At 55.4% G+C, this 20,138-nt stretch overlaps 1 protein-coding gene across 1 annotated transcript in view; it reads right to left on the reverse strand.

Moving 5' to 3' along the window:
* KCNC1 (potassium voltage-gated channel subfamily C member 1) overlaps positions 1-20,138 on the reverse strand; it is a 43,611-nt gene that overhangs the window by 9,791 nt on the left and 13,682 nt on the right. Inside the window, exon 2 of the mRNA XM_057749268.1 lies at positions 725-1,658. Coding sequence (XP_057605251.1) covers positions 725-1,658 — 934 coding nt within the window. The remainder of the gene's footprint in view (positions 1-724; positions 1,659-20,138) is intronic.

A 20,138-nucleotide genomic window follows, 5' to 3' on the forward strand; every position in this document is an offset into this window, starting at 1 on the left:
ACGTGAAAGCTAGAGTCACTCCAACAGGTTCCTAAAGATAAACGCTAAACTCTAGAGTGGTGGTGGAAGATGAGTTGGTTCCGCATGCTGTGGGGTAAGTAAGCTTGTTACGGAGGGCACGAGGCGTCTCCCAGGATGCGCCTGGAGCCAGGCAGCCGGCATCAGAGCAGGAATGCTACTCAGCTACGAAGACAGGCTCTGTTGGGGGTGAGAATCCTTGCTGCTGCCTTTGCAGGGACCCTCCTGCCAGATCCCATGCACCATCTGTGCCACGTGCACGGCCCGAAGGGAGCCGTGTAAAGACCAAATCAGCAGCTGTCTGGCACTTCCGAGTCATGCCCGCCCCCGCCCTGCCCCGACACTGGGTCAGCGGCCTGAGTCGGCGACTCAGGCTCAACTCCTGCCCACCAAGCCGCAGCGCCCCCGACCTCCCGCTAAGAGAGTCCTCAGCAACCTTGCGGGCCGTGTCATCTCTTCAGAACCCCACGAGACCAGTGTGTCAACCTCCTTACCAGGGGCCACCAGGGAGGTTCTAGCAGGCTCTCGCCTCGTGAATTCGGCTGCCCAGCGTCTCCCTGGGCCCCCAGACTCCACACCTCGAGACTGAGCGCGGGGTCCAGGGTCACCCACGGAACTAAGGAAGCAGTCTGACTGAATCTGGAATCATCGCTACCGGGGGCGGAGGTGAAAGGTCAGATCGACATGCCTCTAAGAGGTTTCCTACCTGCTCTGTTAATTTCTAAAATTTCTTCCTGGGCCAGCGGGCATGTGTCACTCTGAGTACTGTGGTGTGGAGAGTTTACGACAGATTTACAATAATTGGGAGATCCCAGCTGCGGTGGCCGCGGGATATGCTTCTTTTTTTTCTTTGGTAGTTTCTGCTTAGCCATGGCTAAGGAGTAGTACATCCCAAAATTGTTCACGATGACGGGCACAGGCATGGCGATGGTAAGCACGCCCGCCAGCGCACACAGCGCTCCCACCAGCATGCCGGACCACGTCTGCGGGTACATGTCTCCGTAGCCCAGCGTCGTCATGGTGACCACGGCCCACCAGAAGCCGATGGGGATGTTCTTAAAGTGGGTGTGCTCGCTGGCGCTGGGGTCGTTGGGCTGCGCCCCTATCCTCTCGGCGTAGTAGATCATGGTGGCGAAGATCAGGACGCCCAGAGCCAGGAAGATGATGAGCAGCAGGAACTCGTTGGTGCTGGCCCGGAGCGTGTGGCCCAGCACCCGCAGGCCCACGAAGTGGCGGGTCAGCTTGAAGATGCGCAGGATCCGCACAAAGCGGACGACGCGCAGGAAGCCCAGCACGTCCTTGGCCGCCTTCGAGGACAGGCCGCTGAGGCCCACCTCCAGGTAGAAGGGGAGGATGGCCACAAAGTCGATGATGTTGAGCGAGCTCTTGATGAACTCCACCTTGTTGGGGCAGAAGACCACACGCACGAGGAACTCGAGGGTGAACCAGACCACGCAGACGCCCTCGACGTAGGTGAGGAAGGCCTCGGTCTCTGCCTCCCGGTAGTAGCGCACTTGCGTGCCGTTCCGAACGTCCTCAATCTCTGTCTTGTTCACGATGGGGTTGAAGCGCTCATGGGTCTCCAGGCAGAAGGTGGTGATGGAGACCAGGATGAAGAAGAGGGAGGCAAAGGCCACGTACTGCAGGGGAGAAACACACGGTGTCAGAGGGGAGGCCCTCCCCCCCCAGAGCAAAGAGACCCCGGGGTGCCTCGGGGCAGGGGCCAGTCAGGGGCCAGGCCTGGGAAGATGCCTGCAGGACGCTCCTCCTGACGTGGGCCAGCCTGACGGGCCCCCTTGTCCTCTTCGGAGCACGGAGCGCTGGGTTAGGAGGCTCCAGGGTGGGGATCGGGGTGGGGTTAAGAGGTTGTGGCAGAGTTTGCTCTGTTTTCATAAACGCCTTCCCTTTCCTCCTGGATGCACGGCTAGACCATATCTCCCAGCCTCCCTCATGTGACTGGGCTCAGGCCTGTGGACATGCACAAAAGGGTGTGCACGAAGGCTGGGCCTGGCTCCCAAAACCCTCCTGCTCAACCTTCCATGCCCTCTCTCTTCCCCCCGACTGCCAGTCAAATGGTGAAGCCTAGGAAGCCAGCAGGGCCACCTGAAGGAAGTAGCCTGGGTCCCTGAAAAGAAAGACATCCACTAAATATATGGGTGGGAAATAAACTTCTACTGTGTTAAGACACTGGGATCTAGAGGTGATTTATTACAGCATTTAACCCACCCCCCGCCCCAGCCCCGCCGACTAACAAAGGTGACCCAGGTGGCTAAGCTGAGGCTGGCAAAGAAACGAGAGGCGGGGAGCTACGGTGGAGCCAGGCCCCTCAAAGGCCACACCTCCCATCTTTCTTCCGCCCCTCTGCCAGTCTATTCACTCTCTTTTTCATGGATCTGTACCTCCTTCACACAGTCTCTTCGTGTTCTAGCCTACGTGGAATTGCAAAAGATGTACCTGCCCCAGGGCCTTAGACAACTCTTCTACCCATTTCTCTCTATCATCCTGGAAACTCACGTCACCATCTTCAAGTGAGTTCCCCATCTTGGAGATACTGAAATACAGGCTAAAATGGTCATTTGTCAGAGATATTGTACTGCAGATTCAGGCATAAGGAGGAGAACTGGACCAGGGGTCCTCAGGGACACCATAAACCACAGGGTCTGCTTCTCTCCTGCTGCTTCCTGCCAGCCCCAGGGTAGGGGTGTGGGTGGGAGGGAGGACGAAGCTGCTGGGGCACCAGGGCTTCCCAAACGTATATGGGTGCCTGCTCCTTTCAGACCGCCCTCCCCAGTGAGAAGGAAATGGCCAGGATAGCCCAGTCTGTCCAGAACCACCAGCTCTGGCCCTGAGCGCCCTGAGAAAGGTTCAGGAGACCCTTTGGTCTGGTTTGGTGGCTCCTCCTAATGCCCCCAGCCCTGCAGCCTTCTCTAGCCCCCAGCACACGTGGGTACCCAAGGAAAGAGAACCAAGCAGCTTTCAGAGTTTCAAACCTTCCTGCTCAGACTGGATTCCAGGCAAGGGCTCTTCTTACAGCCTCCAGCTGGGGCCCCTGGAGCTTGAACACTGCCCTGGCCAGGGGGTCTCCTCCAAGAGCCCCGTGTTCCTGTTCCTGTTCCTGCTGCTCCCCTCCCCTCAGGGCCCCCCTTCTCCCAGCCTGTCAAGACAGACCATGGATGGTGCAAAGCCATCTCCCTGGAGGCAGCTCTGGGCTAGGGTCTAGAATGGGTGGTGAGTTCATTCTCCAGAGCTGCCGTCACAGACAACTGCAAGGAGGGCCAAGGCCCCGCCCTGTACCTGCCCCAAGAGGCAGCCGTGCTGCTTCCAGCAATTTCTCTAGTTTGTATTGATGCCCCTCCCCCCTGGCGGTGGCCCTGCCTGAGTGGACCATGGCCGTGGGACCTGGCACCCAACCGGGCACAGATCTAGAAACCAAGAACTAAGTGGCCCTTCGAAGACATATTCCGGGTTGGGGGAAGGGGAAAGAAAAGGGGAAGGGACAAAGACAGCATTTTAGAATGTAAGAGTGAGAGCAGCCTTTAGAGACTGTCTGGTCCAAGACCCGACATGCTACAGAGGGGAAGTCTGGGGCCCAGAAGCAGGAAGTGATCAGCCCAAGCCAATGATCATGGCGTGCTAACACTCCTGCTGGCTTCACAGCATTGTGCAATTTGCAAAAACTTTATCCTAGACTACCCTCACGTGTGACCCCTATGCATCCTTCCTTCCATCCATTCTTCCTCCTTCCCATGCTTCTTTCCTTCCTTTGTCCCTCCCTTCCACCCACTCATCCTTCCTTCCTTCTATCCTCTCTCCCACCTTTTTATCCACACATGCATTCATCCTTCTTTCCTCCCTCCCTCTATTCCTTTCTTTCTTTGTTCCTCCCTCCCTTCTCTCCCTCTCTTCCATCCATCATGCATTCATTCATTCATCCCTTCCTTCCTCTTTCCTTTTTTCCTTCCTTCCTTGCTTCCTTCTACCCACCCATCCATCCACCTGCCCATCCCTGCATCCATCCATCCATCCATCCTTTCTTCCTTCCATTCCTCACTAGGCACCAGGTTATGCCCAGCACAGAGTGGAATAAGACCGCAGCTCAGCCCCCAGGGAGCCCCCTGCATAGCTGAAGGTAAAGGACACACACAGAGAAAAGTACAATGCAATGGACTGAAAAGGTGAGCCCCTCAGCCCTGAGAAGTAGGTGGAGTTTGGACAAGGTGAGGGCAGTGTAAGGACTTAAGCAGCTTCTTCTGACTCCAGAAACAGCTCTTTAAGGATCCAGGTAGTTCTGACCTGGGACACCACAGAGGTCGACCAGGAAAGCAAAGTGGAAGCAACTGGAAGAGGCTCCCAACTCTGATCCAGGTTCATCCAGCTCCAGAGCTCTTTCCATCACCAGTTGTCAAAGTGCATGGAGCTAAGAACACATTCCCAAATGCTGGGTATTTGGCCCCAGATTTCCTCTGAGGGACCCCATCTTAGAGCTTCGAATTCACAGTCCAGACTCCCAAGGGGCAGGTCATGTTCCACCCCCCACCCTGGCCTTTCTCAGAGAGGGAGGGAGATGCACACTGTGAGTGTCTAAGGGGTGCCAGGAAGCAGGGCCTGCTGTGTCCCTGGGCTCCTGATCCTGGTCAGTGGTGGAAGATAGGAGGCACTGCCCCTCCCCCCTGCCCCACCCACCATGGCATCCACCCACCAAACCATCCCATAGCTATCCTCCTCTGTCCCCTGGACTCACATGGGACTCTCTCTCAATGAGGCCACTGCCATCAAAGCCAGCATGCTGTAAGCTTCAATCTCAGCCACCAGTACAGCCTCCACCCAGCCACCAGAGGGGACAACCATTGGAATCCCAGTTCTCTGCCTGCCACCTGGCCATGCTGCCCACAGAGAAAAACTCTGACTCCTCAGCCAGGTACATGAGGCTCCTGGTGGCCTGGCCTCATCAACTTCCCAGGGTCCTCTCCCTGCATGCTCCCAACATTCTTATCACAGGCAATTCTCGGCCATTACTCACCCCCCATCTCCATGTCTTTGCACCCGCTGTTCCTTCCTCCAGGGTGTTCCTGCCAATCTCCACGTGGAAAAATCCATCCATCCACCCATCAGTGCCCCACTAAGTAGCCCTTCTCCTGGGATACCTTTCCTGGTGAGGCTTTCTCTTGGCTGCTGAGGCTTTTAGGAGGCAGCAAATGAAGGGACTCTCCCTCTCCTAGGAGTTTCTAAATCCCCGCGCCCCTAGGGAAGCAGCAAGCCTGTCTCCAACTTGGGCTCATTAGTGCTTGGGGAGCCTCATGGGAACAGCCCAGAGAGGGCACCGATGTCTCCAGAGCCTTCTCCCTCCCTCCCAGGTGCCCCCAAAGGCCCTCAGAGCTCTCGTCCCATTTGCTCCTCTCATAGGACAGGTCCTGATGGGAAAATTGAGGCCCAGAAAGAGGTCGGGTCTTCTAAAATTAGGGTAGACAAAATCCTTTGTTCTCAGCAATCAATGGCCATCTCGTCTAGATTCTTTCCTCTCTGGGCCCCAGTGACCAAGGATTGGGGGCGGGGGGTAGACAGCAGCAGCCAGGCCTAGAGCCAGACCCCAGGACTTCTTCCCCAGGGGAGCCAGGGAGGTAGCAGCCAAGCGTCCTACCCTGCGTGGGTTCCCTAGGCACCTTCGTGTGCTCTGCTCCCTAGCACGTGTACTCTGGTCCTTTGTCACAGGCAGGGCCCCAGCAACATCCGGGTCCAAGTGAGCCTTTAGGAGGCTATGGAAGGAAGCGCCCCTGGCTTGCTCAGACTGCCACATTCTCCTAAGCCTAGCGACTGGCAGGTCAGCCCCAGAGCATCAAAGCCAAAGCAAGAGCCCACACAGCCAGGTGAGTCCCCAGCACCCTCTTGTCCATCCTCCAAGAAGGAGAGAGGAGAAGCTGTCAGAGCTAAGTACCTGCTGTGCGCTTTAATCCTCCCACAGACCTGGTGAGACAGGTGGTTGTACCCCATCGTACCAAAAAGGTAACTCAAGTACAGAGAGCTTCAGGGAATAAGCCAAAGTTTAAGTGATGAAGTTGAGGCTTTCGACCCAAGTTGAGTTAGCTCCATGATCGAAGCTCTTTCTACCTCCAGAGGTGCCAAAGCGCTTGGGGGTTAAAAACACAGCTCTGTGCACTGGGAGCCAGCCCTGATTATATCTGGATAGCTCCATCTTGGGGCTTGGCACCTAGAGCTTGGGCTCCCTGAGGGCGGGTTATGCCTGTCCCCGGGGGGGCGAGAGCCAGGGTACTTGGATCCACAGCCTGGAGCCCTGCCACGCCTTGACATGGTCTTGGGCCTCGTTGCCCAGGGCTTGCTAGTGGCTGGGGCAACAGCAGCCCCGGGGCGGGGAGGCTGAGATGACCACAGCTGGTTCAAGGTGCTCAGCCAGAGGGACGGGGTAAGAGCACGGGGCTCCTGGGATGAGCCCGGGTAGCGAGCCTGGGGAGCTGTCTCTGCAGCCACCCGGCGCTGGCCCCCTCAGGGTTGTAGGGGCTGCCGCCAAGGGCCAGGAGCTGCACCCCACGCGAGCTGCCTGCCTCCCACTCCCCAGCACCCGGAGGACAGTCGCCCACGCACATGCACAGCTACCTGGAGTGTGCGCCTCAGCCGCTACCTAAGCACATACCCTGTGGCGCACGGCCGGTGTCCTGACCACACATGCATAAGGAACGCAGGGGTGCGCGGATCGTACTGAAGCAGGTCACTGCCCGTCGCGCCTAAACACCCGGGGGCTGTACTGCAAGGCGCACCCCCCCCACGGCCCCCCAGGCTGCCTGTGCGTATACACGCGGAGCACACAGATGGTCCCCACACAGCGCACCTCCTACAAGTGCCCCAAACCCCAGGCAGTGCCGCACAGCTGGCCCTGCCCTGCCCACCTCATCCCCCCGCTGGCTGTGACTGACTCAGTGTCTGTCTCTCCCACAGGACGGCAGCCCCGGCCCGCCTCGCCTTGGCCTCCTCAGCCTTCCCTGATGCCCTCAGCCTGCCTCCCTGCCCAGATGGTGCCAGCTCCTGGATTTCCAGTCCCTAGACCTGCCTGTCACCCACCAGCTTCCTGATTTGCTGCCACCTGCCAGACCCCAGCCCACCCCAGCAACAGCTGTGCCCCTACACCCAGGACCCAGGCCAGCTGGGAGGCAAGCCCTCCTGGGCTTCTAGTCTAATGGAGGGAACAAAGGGAGCTTTGTCCGGCAGCCCAGGGCCAACTATCACCCAGCCTGGCGACACCTGAGGCCACCCTGTGAAATTTCAGGACAACACAGGCAAGATCATCTAATAATGCAGCATAAACCCAAACTGGTAGTTCTGGCTTTTTTTTCCTTCTTTTTTTTTTTTTTTTCCAGAATCACAAACTGAGAGAGACCCACCAATTGTGTTCTAGAAAGAGGTAGCCATGGCAACAGAGCAAGGCATCCCATTTCTATGGTAACCAGGGTGGTGAGACTGTTGGCTGTAAAGTCAGACAAACCTACTAACGATCTGTTGACTTAAGAAGATATTTTATAAATCACCAAGTTATTTTTATCATAACCCCACCCCTGAAACTATAAATCAGAAAGACAACTTACTATTAAAATGACCAATATGTGCTATGACTTTCATTATAAATTATTTATGTCACAGTCATCTTTAGAAAATTGTGCTTGTCTTTTGGAACTGTTCAGGGGTTCACCGTGGGAATCTGTGTTCTTGCAGTTCAGCGTTCCAGGAGCGAGGCAATGGCTGTAATATGGTGCAGGGACCAACATCCTGGTCTGGCTGCTCACTCGCTGTGTGACCTTGGCAGGTCACCTCCCATCTCTGGGCCTCAGTTTCATCACTGGTACAGTGAGGGCTGGATTTGGTCCCTTCTAAGGATTCTGAGACCGGGCAAGGGTGTAGGCAGTGGGGCTAATCAGGGGAGCCCTGGCAGGTGTCCAGGCCCCAAGCCCCTAGAGGCTTCAGGTCAGCTTTTCTGCCTAATTAAATCTGCCCCGCGGGGGTGTACAGCATTTGAGTTAATCCACGCGGAGTCAGTGATGCAGAGCAGGCGGGATGGCCAATTGGCCTAAATAAATTGTCAGTCGAGTTGAGTTTGGAAACTGAATTAGACTCGTCTGGACTTCCTGGGGCTGGGTATGCCCACAGTGTGCTGGGGTGGCTGAGCACATCGCAGCCTGTGGGGGGGTGGGGGGTGGGGGTGGGAGGGGCCTTTGGGGCCCAGTCCCATTTTGGTGTGTTAATCACCGCCTCCACAGGACCCCCCAGAGGCCCGGCTGGGTCCCGAGCGCTCTGTGCAGCATCCGGGCCTCCACCTCGTTCCTTCTCACTCATCCTGCCCTCTCAGCACCCAGCTCAGGGAGCAGCGGGTGGGAGGTGCGTCCCCTGGTGCTATATGGAGGGTGTGAGCGGGAAGGTGTGACGGGCTGTGCAGAGAACATGCCGCGTGGAAGGTCTGTGTGCTGGGGGGGCGGGGGGAGGGTGTGCGGGGGTGGGGAGAGGTGGTGTGTGCACGTGGAATAGGTGTGTATGTGGTGAAGATGTGCCACCTGTTTATGTGACCCGACTCCAGGCGTATGCTAGAGGCTCGTGCAAATGGTCACTGTGTGTGGTGTACGTAGTTTGTACACATGGTAGAAGTGTGTGAATAAGGACCGAGTGGGGTGTGGTATGTGTGTATACAGGGACATGCATGGGTGTGATGTGTGTGTATACAGGGACATGTATGGGGTGTGATGTGTGTGTATAAGGACATGCATGGGTGTGATGTGTGTGTGAGTGTACAGGGACATGCATGGGTGTGATGTGTGTGTGAGTGTACAGGGACATGCATGGGTGTGATGTGTGTGTGAGTGTACAGGGACATGCATGGGTGTGATGTGTGTGTGAGTGTACAGGGACATGCATGGGTGTGATGTGTGTGTGAGTGTACAGGGACATGCATGGGTGTGATGTGTGTGTGAGTGTACAGGGACATGTATGGGGTGGTGTGTAAGTGTGTGTGTGTGTGCGCGCGCACGCGTGCACGTGTGTGGCATCTCCTAGGAGAATCAGGGTCTGACGGGGCACTCTAGATACGTGTTCTCTGAGTTGAGACCATAACCCTTGGTCCCTTACACAGTAACTAAGGGGGGTGGTGCCCCCTTGGGACTGTCTCTGACTGAGAGAAAGAGGGCAGACAGGGTGGAGGTGGGCAAAGGCCACTGCACCGACCCAGGGAAGGCCCCAGGGAGGCAGGGCTGTGCCCAGATCGGAAGCCCCTCATCCCGCTGCACTACCCCCCTCAGTCCTGGGAGCCAGCCTGGGTAGCGGGGGAACCAAGGCCAGAAGAGAACACGCCCAGGCCGCAGGGAGCCCAGGCTTTTCCAGTGGGACGACAACCCACTCCACTGAGCTCATTCCTTGGACTCCAGACCCAGGTCACATCCAGAAAGGGTTGCCTTAGCAGTTAGGCTGGCAACTTTCGAGGTGGCAGAGGTTCCGTGTTGCTTTCATTCCAAGATGCACATTTTGGAAAAGAAAATATGTCATAAAATATACACACCCTTAAAATAGTATTTCTTCTCATATCCCCAACATGCTGTTATTTAGCTCATGGTGTGTTGAATCGATGGTACCTTGGACTTAGCAAAACACAGTCATTAGAAACCCAGAACTACAGGACAGAGGGGGCCCTCGGAGGCTTTTGGTCCAAAAGCCGCCCCTCGTGGCAGCAATGGGGAAGCGGAGGCGGAGGGATGGAAAGGACCCGCCCAAGGTTACGGAGCTCTCAGGGTGGAGCAGGGGTGAGAGCCAGGTTCTCCTGAAACGGCAGTTCTGGGCTCTCATCATCCCGGCCTCTGAGCCTTTGCTTATTTAACACGCCGCCCAGGCCTCTCTGCTCTCCAGGGCCGACCCGCCTTCTAGATCCTGGGTCAAAAGCAGCATACGTCCGTCTTGTCAAAGGAGGCAGCAGCTGGCGCAGAAATGGTCAGACCTTGAGGTCAGACCAGCCTGAGTTTGGGGTTGGCTAGGCTGGTGTCCTTGGACATCGTCCCTTTCTAAGCCTTCATCCCTGGACAGGGAGGGGGTGGATAACATTCCCTGCCTCCTGGGTGGTTGTAATAACAAGATGACAGCGACACACAGAAAGCAAGAAGGAGGTGTCCGCATGCGTTGCTTTAGTCCCCACAAACTGGCCACCTCTGGCCTCGGTGGGCCCTCCCGCCTCCCATCACAAAAGCACCCTCACCATCAGAGCGTCTCAGGTGTAAAAAAGCCGAGAATCTTACAGTCAGGGAACCACTGAGCTGGAGGCACCTGGGAGACTGAGGGAGACATGCCCCACTCCCCCATCACCAAACAGCACTGTTGTCCTTCAGACAGCCACCGGGTGCCCACGCTCGGCCACGTGGCACAAGTGAGGCCGCGTCCACGCTCCTGCCCAGGCCTGGCCGAGCAGCACGGTGACCAGTCTGCCCACCGAGGGCCGGCCCTGGTCCATGAGGACAAGGGCGGGGGGGCGGGGCTGTTTCCTGAGGGATGGCTCCTGAGATACCCAGTGGGATAGGGTTAGAGGACAAGTCTCTGGATTTAACAACAAGAAGAACATGGCGGGGGCCTAACCCAGCCCCCCGGGAGGGTGGAAGGGAAAGCAGGGAGTAAGAGGCCCTTCCTGGGGGAGGCTGGTGGGGCACGAAGGAGGCAGAGGCCAGTGGGCTGGGGGAGCATCACTGAGTGGAGGTACAGATGCAGAACGCTTGGCCCCACACATAGTTGTGGGAGGGACCAGACATTTGCCTTTAATTTGTGTCCTCAGTGGCTCTGATGCCACCAGCCCCATCCTCACATTTGGGATCCAGGAGGCCAGATAAGACCCAAGTGCCCGGCAGCTCTGACGCATAACGGACCTCATCAGCCTGAGACCGCATTAGGGGCTGACGGGCAGGCGGCGTGGCAGAAGGAGAAGAACCTGGGCTTGGCTTCAGGGACCTGAGTTCAAATCCCAGCTGTGCCACTGGCTGTATGACGGCAGGCAAGTCACTTTCTGGAGACAATCCCATCATTCTTAAAACGGGGACAATAATAAGAACAATAACACACTCCAGGGAGTAAGGCACTTAGTAAAGGGGCTGGGGGAAGAGGCCGGGTGTCTGGGGCTTCCCCAGATCCAGGGTGGAATTCTAGGACAGGGAGAAACCCCAAGACTGCCAGTTCCCTTGCACACTGGTATTCCAGGAGCTGGGCCAAGGCTTCCCTCCACAAAAATCCAAACACAGCATTTTGGGTTTTTTTCCACCCAAATTCTTGGGGGTGGGGGAGTGATTGCAAGGAGCAGAAACAACAGCTAAAGGGAGAAATGTGTCTAACTTTAGGTTTTCTCCCCTAATTTTTTTCTGCTCCTGTTGCGACCACTTGCTGGCAAACAACAAGCCAGAAGCAACTGACAGCCTCGTGAGAGCCAACGGCAGGGCCCTCAGAGCCTGTTTCCCGGGGCTGCAGCCCAAACTGGGGCCATGCCCCAGACCCAGCACCACGGCCTCCGGCTGGCGAGGACCACGCTGCTCAGGGTAAGGCTGATGTTAACATGCCCACTTCCACGGGGTCTTCCACGTGAGCCCCAGCCTTGGGGCTGGGAGGAAATGAGGCGTGATGGGAAAGGACACCCAAGGTCACACCATGAGCTCTGGGCTTCCCGGCCTAACTCCGGTGACAAGAGGGAGGCTGATGACAGCAGCCTCTTGGTCGCGAGCAGCTCTGCTTACTGGGCTGTCCACGCACTGTCTCATTTAAACCTCATACCAGCCCAGGGCAGTAAGTTCTGCTGTTATCACTGTTTTTCAGAGGATGAGTCTGAGGTTTAGAGAAGATTCTTGCCCAAGGTCTCAGAGGTTCTCAGTGGCAGGATCGATCCTGCTCCAAAGCCCTGCATTTCAGGCCTCCCACAGGCCCCTTAGGCAGCCAGGCAGAAAGTCCACAGCGCAAGTCCGCTTGGCTGTGCCCCTTGAGATGGACACAGCTGCTCCAGCTTTGTTTAGACCTCAGCCAGCCACAAGGCTGAATGCCTTAGGGGAATGAGGCTGTGCTGTCCCAGGACACCCCTGCAGCCCCACAGGCCAGGAAGCCTAGGTGTCAGGGTCCCAGAAGGTGCCATCAGGAACCAACTTCCCACCCACTCCTGTCACCTAAGAGTCCCTTCTGGAAAACAGACAGTAAACACCCTCTCCCATTAGCATCTCACACTCAGAGAAATACCAATATTCCACACAGGAAATTCCTCTTCTAGTTTAGGACGCAGAACTGTGTCTGTCTCCTGATGTGCTTGTCTGCTTTCCTATTACTAAATGATGACTTTTGGAACCATTTTATTAAATGATGACTTTTGGAACCAACTTTTGGAATTCATATTTCCTCTTTTGCTCTGACTGCCAGGGAACTCAGTTAAATCTGATGCTCAGTTATGGACCAATCTTTTACCTGGGTTTGAGGTGTCACTATTTCTTCTCTTCATTATATGACTCATTTTTTCTTTTATTTTCCTATTTCTAAGGATTCTGTTGTATGTGTCTAATGGGCCTCAAACATTTTGTGCCACAGACTGGAATAAGAAATACATGACTGAGACTCCCATATGAGGAAGCGAGTAGGAGGGCACCCCCTATAGGGGCAGTTCAATAATCCCCTCCGCCGGAGGGACCGCCAGCGATGGGGAGCTCCCGAGCCCACATTCTGTCTTTGGACAGCTCTCCAAAGAAAAAGATATGCATTTCTTTCTTATTTAAGCCAGTCTCCCTGCCTCTTTCTCCCGGTGATCCCAGTTCTTCCCTCTGGGGTCCCCAAGGGACACCTGCTCCCCTCCTCCCTCTGACGGCCCTGCCCACACCTGCAGATGAGTCTCAGGACCCACCCTGAGCTATCCCTCCTGTGCACCACGCTTCCTTCAGCTTCCGTCCACACTCCCTTTCTTGGGCCAGCTCCCCGGCCGTTTCAGAGCCCGGTTTTGTTAAGCACGCGCTGTGCGTGGCCACATGGATGGCACGCTTTGCCCTTTCCAGTGCTCACAGCCGTCTCAGTGGTGGGAGTATTTGGCTCTATCGAGCCTCACTGACCTCTGCTATAAAGTAATCATGACTACTGCTGCAAACATGATCTCATGTATCTTTAAAAACCTCCCCGAGGGAGGTGTCATTAACTCCACTTTGCAGATGAGAAAATTGAGGTTCAGAGTGTTTAAGACGTGTGCAAAAAAACCCCCAAACCCCACACAGCTCGGAAGTGATAGGCAGAATTTGAAACCAGGTCTCTCTGACTCTAACACCACCACTCTCCAGGGCTTTCATTTATAAATCTCTTTCATATCCATCCAGGCAGCCCTCGGTGGAAGACATTTGTCTTCCCATTATGATGACATGGGAACGGCTGGCTACAGTTTACAGTATCTTCATATTTTGAATCCCATATGAACACCACACACACACACACACACACACACACACACACACACACACACACACACACCAGCTGGGCCATCAGCAGGACAGCCTTGATTGCCCCCATTTGGCAGATGAGGAAACTGAGGCTCAAAGCTCCATGAAGTGTCCACTAGGAATCTACTGGGAAATATCCCCCCAGTGACCACTTATGTTTTTGCATCAAGTCAAAGGTCCTGACTTCCCAGAGGGTATGCGGATGTATGTGTGTGTGTGTATGTGTGTGTTGGGGGAGAGACATAAAAAGATGACCCCAAGAGGGACAGATCAGGGAGGACAGTGGGCACAACCCAGGTGGGACCACAGCTAACTGCCCACCCTGTGCTCCCTCCAGCAAATATTTATGCCTTATCCCAGGCTTGTGCAGGGCACTGGGCACAGGGTGAGCAAAACCAGCCATAGCTCCTGGCGGGGGAGACCGACATTTATCAAATAACCAGACAAGCAAATACGTACCTGTATGAGGGGATGCGGGCTTTGAGGGGGACGCACATGGCATTCGATGGGCCTTTAACAACAAGTCTTGGGGTTGGAGTGGCTCCCACGAGGAAGTGACACGTGTACAGAGGTTGGAAAGATGGGTAAAAATTACTACGGAAATGCAGGGTGCAAGGAAGAGCATTCTAGGCAGAAAGAACAGGAACAAGTCTCTGTCCTCATGTTCCTTGCCCATCAGCAGCATCGGAGACAGCTGATCGCTCCCTCCTTTTTGTCACACTTTCCAGGGCCCTGCAGTCTCTTGATTTTCCTCCTTCTTGACGTCGTCCTGTGCCATCTTGTCCCCAACCTCTAACTCCTGCAGTGCCCCAGAGTGCAGTCCTTGGTCCTCTTTCCAGCTACACTCATTCCCTTAGCAATTTACCCAGTCTGAGGACTTAAATACCATCCCCTATTCAAACACCATTAACTGCACACTCCCAAATATTTTTCTGCAGCCCAGCACTCCTCCTAAGCTCAGGACTTCAGCAGCCAGCTCCCCCGCGTCTCTGCGGTGGAGGTCTACTAGCTATCTCCCCAACTCAACACGTCCGCTGAGCTCCTCCTGTACCACCCCTACTGCCAGCAGCCTTCTCCAGCGCATGAGATGGCAACTCTATCCTCCCAGGATATTCTTGCCAAAAACCCCGGAGTCATCCTTGACACTTCTCTTTCTGTCACACTTCACAGTTAATTGTGAAGAAATCCTGTTGGCTCAGATGGAAATAAATGCAGAATGTGACCACGTCCCACCACCTCTATTACCACCCTGTCCCAGGCAGCATCAGGTCCCCCTAGGTTACCGTAAGAGCCTCTTAACTGGTCTCTCGGCTTCCCGTAGTCCTGGTGCTCTAGGACTGTTTTCAACACAGCAGCCAGATGCTCCTTTTAAAATGCAAATCTGATTGTATCATTTCTCTGCCCCAAGCCCTGCACTGGCTCCCCATTTCTCTGGGAAGGGAAAGCCAAGGTCCTCGAAAAGCCCTGCAGGTCCCCAGGTGATCGGGTCCTCCACTACCCTCCAAGCTCCTCTCCTATCACTGTCCCCCTTCGCTTGTTCCAGCCACACCGCCTCCTCAGACGCGATCCTTCAACATGCCAGACACTCGCCCGTCTTAGGGCCCGCACACCGGCTGCTCCCTTTGCCCAGAGCGCCCTTCCCCGCATCCTCATAGCTCATTCCCTCCCTCTCTCATGAGGCCCACTCTGCCCCCTCTAAAAGCTCAGCCAGGGGACTTCCCTGGTGGCGCAGTGGTTAAGACTCTGCGCTCCCGATGCAGGGGGCCCGGGTTCGATCCCTGACCAGGGAACTAGATCCCATATGCGTGCTGCAACTAAGAGTTCACATGCTACAACTAAGGAGCCTGTGAGCCACAACTAAAGGAGCCTATCTGCCACAACTAAGACCTGGCGCAACCAAATAAATAAATATTAAAAAAAAAAATCTCAGCCAGCACCCAGCACTGATCTGATTTTCCTTCCTCTACTTTCCCCCACGTAGCAGGTATCCCAGCTTAACTGAGGTATAATGTATATACAATATACATATACATTTTATGTACAACATATACAATAACATTCACCCATTCTAAGTATCCGGTTGGATGATGCTGGCACTTTGCACCACCCGATTTGCTTATTTTCATTTTTATTGTCCATCTGTCTTCCCCCTTAGCACGTAAGGTCTATGAGGAGGCTGGATCTGAGGATCAGGACTGGCCCTGCTATCGGGCTCAGCCACACACCCCACACTATAGGGGAAGAGGGGCCCCTTCCTAGGGAACCAGGGCCACAGCTAAACAAGAGCACAGCTTCCCATCCCATGTGTCTTGCTTGTCTCAACCCATCTGGCTACACAATGGGCACCACAAAGTTTACTCCCTCAGCCTCCTTAGGAAGAGACCCCCTCCTCTGGTACCCACTTTCCCTCGTCTGCAAGGGCAATGCACACAATCACTGACTCACTGATATAGCATCTGCCTTTACCCTGCAACGTGCACAATCATTGATTTCAGACTTGTGTTTACAACAGCACTGGCCGCACTTACAGCAGATCTATATCCACAGTGGTAAAAGGATAATCTCTGTCTACGAATCTGTGACAAGCCTGGCCTCGGCTGCAGTCACTAATCATTTAGCTGTGTTCTCATCAGCTTCTCCCCCACAGAGGTTGTGTGTTACACTGGCAGTGGGCACAGTGACCGAGACCAGATCCAGGTCTACACTGGCCATGGGTACACCCACTGATAGCAGACTCTTGTCTACACAGGCAGCAGGCACAATCATGTTCGTCTCTTGTCCATGGGCACCAAGGCCTGCATCCCCACCGGCCGTGAACCTGAATGAGGAGAGTGGGCACAAGGGCACACGGCTCCTTATCAGAGAGGGCCAGACATCGTCTCCCCTCCCAGCAGGCCGCCAGTGAAGGCGCTCGTTTTGTGGAATTCAACAGCCTGACTCCGGCCTAGGGGGCAGAACTGGCATGGGAATGTGGAGTTCAAAACCCGCATACGGGCCCTGGCATGCGGACTCTGGAATTTGGGACACATGGCGAGGAGATGAGACCATGTCTATTCCCAGCACCTTGAGATCACTCAAGGTGAGGAGAGACTTGGGCTGTGTGACTCCCAGAGCCACCCGCCCCCTCCCCACCCCGTACCGGGGCCTGGCCCAGCCAGCTCAGGCTTAAAAAAGCACCAGGAAATGTCATTTTCTTTTTGGGGAGGTGCGAAGGGAGGAGGGGCCCAGGCAGTTTAGTTGCCGGCCTATTCAAAGGTAGGGAACGGTGACAGGGCCTGCAAATCCTGAAGCCTGTTTCTACCCAGGCTGGATGGAATTCCAGGCCCTTCTCCGGCAGACAGAGCCTTGTCTAGAGCCAGCCCAGAGGCCCCAGACCGCCTGACAGCCCAGCCAGGGTTCTGACTGTGGCTGCGTGACTCCTGTGTCTGCCCAAGCCAGGAGTGGGCCTGTGGCCTGAGCAGGCTCACGGACTCAGGGGCTGTGGCTGGGCCAGGTACCGCCCAGTGTGCTGGGCCGCTGGGCCAGGCTGGCTCCGGTTGACAGCTCTGGGCCCCGGCCACTGACTGCCGAACGCTGGGCCTGGACGATGCCCGCTGCCTGCTTCTGCCGTGCTGCCCTTTCCCCGTGCGCACACGGAGAGGCGGCTCAGACACCCTCCAGCTCCTCTTCTAGGATCCCTGTGTTACCCACAGGACCATCTCGATCCTACCAGAGACACAGCCTGGACGAGAGACAAGGGAAGGAAGATTCCTCCCGAGGAAAGAAAGCTGCAAGGCCATCCAGCCAGCCATGGACGCAGCTTTCACTCATTCGTTCATTCATTCAATCACCAAACATTTACTGAGTGCTTATGATACACCACGTACCGCTTTTCAAGCCACCTCCTAAAGTCACAGCTTTATACAAAGCTTCCAGCACAGAGCGAGGCACACAGTAGGCGTTCAGCAGTGAGGGTAAAGACACGTACTGTGTGCTACACCCTGAGCCGGACTCAGCCTAAGCACGCTCACACGCCCTGTCTCATCTACCCCTGCACCACCTCGGATGTCCATACTGCAGTTACCGTACCAATTTCACAAGAAAGGAAACGGAGGCTCGGAGAGGTTAGGGAAGTTGCCTGTGATCACATACCTGGGAGACGACGGAATTAGAAATCGAACCCAGCTTTGTCTGACTCCAGGACACAGGCTCTCAACCACTCTCCGAGCCCCTCAACAAATGTTGACCGCATGAACACCTGAGTGAATGAATGAAACTTTGTGTCGGTACAAGTATGCGCTCATGAGTGTCCAAGGCCATCGCCGTGCAGGAGCGCAGGGAGCAAGTGTGCACAGATGTTCATGTGTTTGCATGTGGAGCTGTTTTATGGAAAGACTCTCCCTTGTTGTCTTGGTCTCATGTGTGCTGGAGCTATACTTAGCTGCAGCCGTGACTGTAATGAGCAGTTAGCAGAGCACCAGGCAATCTCGTCGGGACCTGGTTTCCCAGGGAGATCGCCGGGGCCAGTGTGTGTGTGTGTGTGTGTGTGTGTGTGTGTGTGTGTGTGTGTGTGTGTTGGGGTGGGGGTGCAGCCTGGTGCTGGGGAATGCTGGAGCGGGGCTTGGGGAGGGGGCCTGGAGCGCTCAGCGCTGTGCTTTGTGCAAAGGGAGAGCCTTAGCTCCAGCTGGAAGAGTCTGCTCCAGGTTAGCTGCATCTAAGCTGCCAGGCCCTGCCAAGCTCAACTCTTGGCCGTCCGTGTCTGTGGTCCCCTGACTGGCCCTTGCTAGGCAATTAGAATGAAAGCCTTGGAGCTCATGTCTAGAGTTTGGGAACTGATGGAAAATAGCAGTTGGGTGATGGTGGACCCCTGTATATCTGAGCCAGGGTCACCCAGGGCCTCAGGAGGGCCCCCGCCTCAGCCAGCAGAGCTGTGCTGCCCCCTTGATCATGTCCTGCCAGAACCATCGGGGGGCTAGCTTGCCAAGGCTGGGGACCTGAGGGGGAAGAGTGGCCTCCCCACCCCAGAACAGACTGAAATCACAGGTGTGCTCAGTGTGGCCTGGGGTTCAGAGGCCAATCCCCCGCTCACTGCCTGCCCTCCGGTGGCCGTGGGCAGTCTGGAAAATCTCAGGCCCTGAGGTCCTCCCTGTCACATGGCTCTGCCCGCAACTTCTTTCCAGTTTGTCCTGGGTCTGCTCCATCAGAGCCTCTCCCCTTTGAGACTGAACCAGTCCTCCAGGCCAGTCCCTGCCCCCAGCTCCCAGCTCCCTCACTCCACAAGCTGCACGTGGGCTGCGTGGCTCCATCCTGCCTTCTACCCTGAAGTCCCCAGTTTCCAAACTCCATCCTCTAGTTTGTTTGCATTTACTAAGAGGTAGGACTTCCACTCCTGCCTTGAAGCCGAGTGACTAGAAATTTATCCATCTACCCTTACATCCATTCGTTTGTTCACCCATCCGCCAAGCTACCCGCCCAGCTGGGTACCCCTCCATACATCCTCCCTCCCATCCATTCAACCATATGCACCCACATACCCATCTTTTTATCCATTCTTTCATCCACGTGTCCATTACCCATCTGTCCATCCAACCATCTCATGCTTGACCATGGAATCAAAACAATAGCACAGGAAGGAACACTCGCACTGCTCTAGTTTAACTTCTTAACTTCGACAAGAAGATCTGGCCATGTTTCCCTTCATCGATAAAATAGGGATAATATCTAATCCTTCTACCCCACAGGGCTGTTGTGAGGTACATTGTTTTAGCAAAGATTTATTGATTCCATATTATGTAACAGGCACTATCATTTCTTAAGCTGGTCCTCATCCTCTAAGAAGCTGCAGCTGAGATGGGGAGACACGTTACCCCAACAGGGCAGCTGGATTGAGGGTAGGAAAAGTTCTTTGGGAGAGCAGGCTGTTCAGGAGCGGATCAGGAAAGGCTCCAGACAGGAAGCCTTTTCCAAGTTGGCCTTGAAGGATGGATCCATTTCAGAAATGCAGAGGTGGAAGAAAGGGTGTTCTTGGTGGAGGGCACAGAATAAGCAAAGGCAGGAGGCAGGGAACTAGGACATCCTGGGGGAATGGTTGGTGTGTCTGGAGGCCAAGGACGGGCAGTCTGGAAAGACAGGATGGATGGGACTTCCTAGGGTAGCACAACAGTGTCTGGGAAGAGCCATGAACATGGAAAGACTTGGCAAGACAGTATAAACCACAGTGATTTCTTACTCCAAGGCTTTTACTCAGATCCTCAGAATGCCAGTCAGGGAAAAAATATCTTCTTGGTGATAGCCAGGCCTCAGGAGACATGATTCCTGCCACCCAGAAGGGAAGCCAGCTCCTGGCACTTCTGACCTTTCTGCCACTAAATATATCACTGGTGACAGTGGTTCATGCCCCCGAGGTTATGGGGCTACCAGACAGGTTTCCAAGGCCTGCCTCCCTGTGGCTCAGCCAGGGCCTCCTTATACTGGCTTCCCTGGGGACTCTGGACCAGGGCCAGGTTCAATGTGCCCCAGGCAGCCAGCCCCACCCCCTGGAAGCACCTCCTGTGTGCCAGCCTCCATGCTGGGGGCTCTGACCCTCTGGGACTCTTCCCCATTTCACTCAGGAGGAAATGGCTCAGCCAGATGCCACCTGCCTGAGCCCACACGGAGGCAGGGGACACCAAA

Source organism: Hippopotamus amphibius, chromosome 9 (genome assembly GCF_030028045.1).
Source record: "Hippopotamus amphibius kiboko isolate mHipAmp2 chromosome 9, mHipAmp2.hap2, whole genome shotgun sequence".
Taxonomy (NCBI): Eukaryota; Metazoa; Chordata; class Mammalia; order Artiodactyla; family Hippopotamidae; genus Hippopotamus; species Hippopotamus amphibius.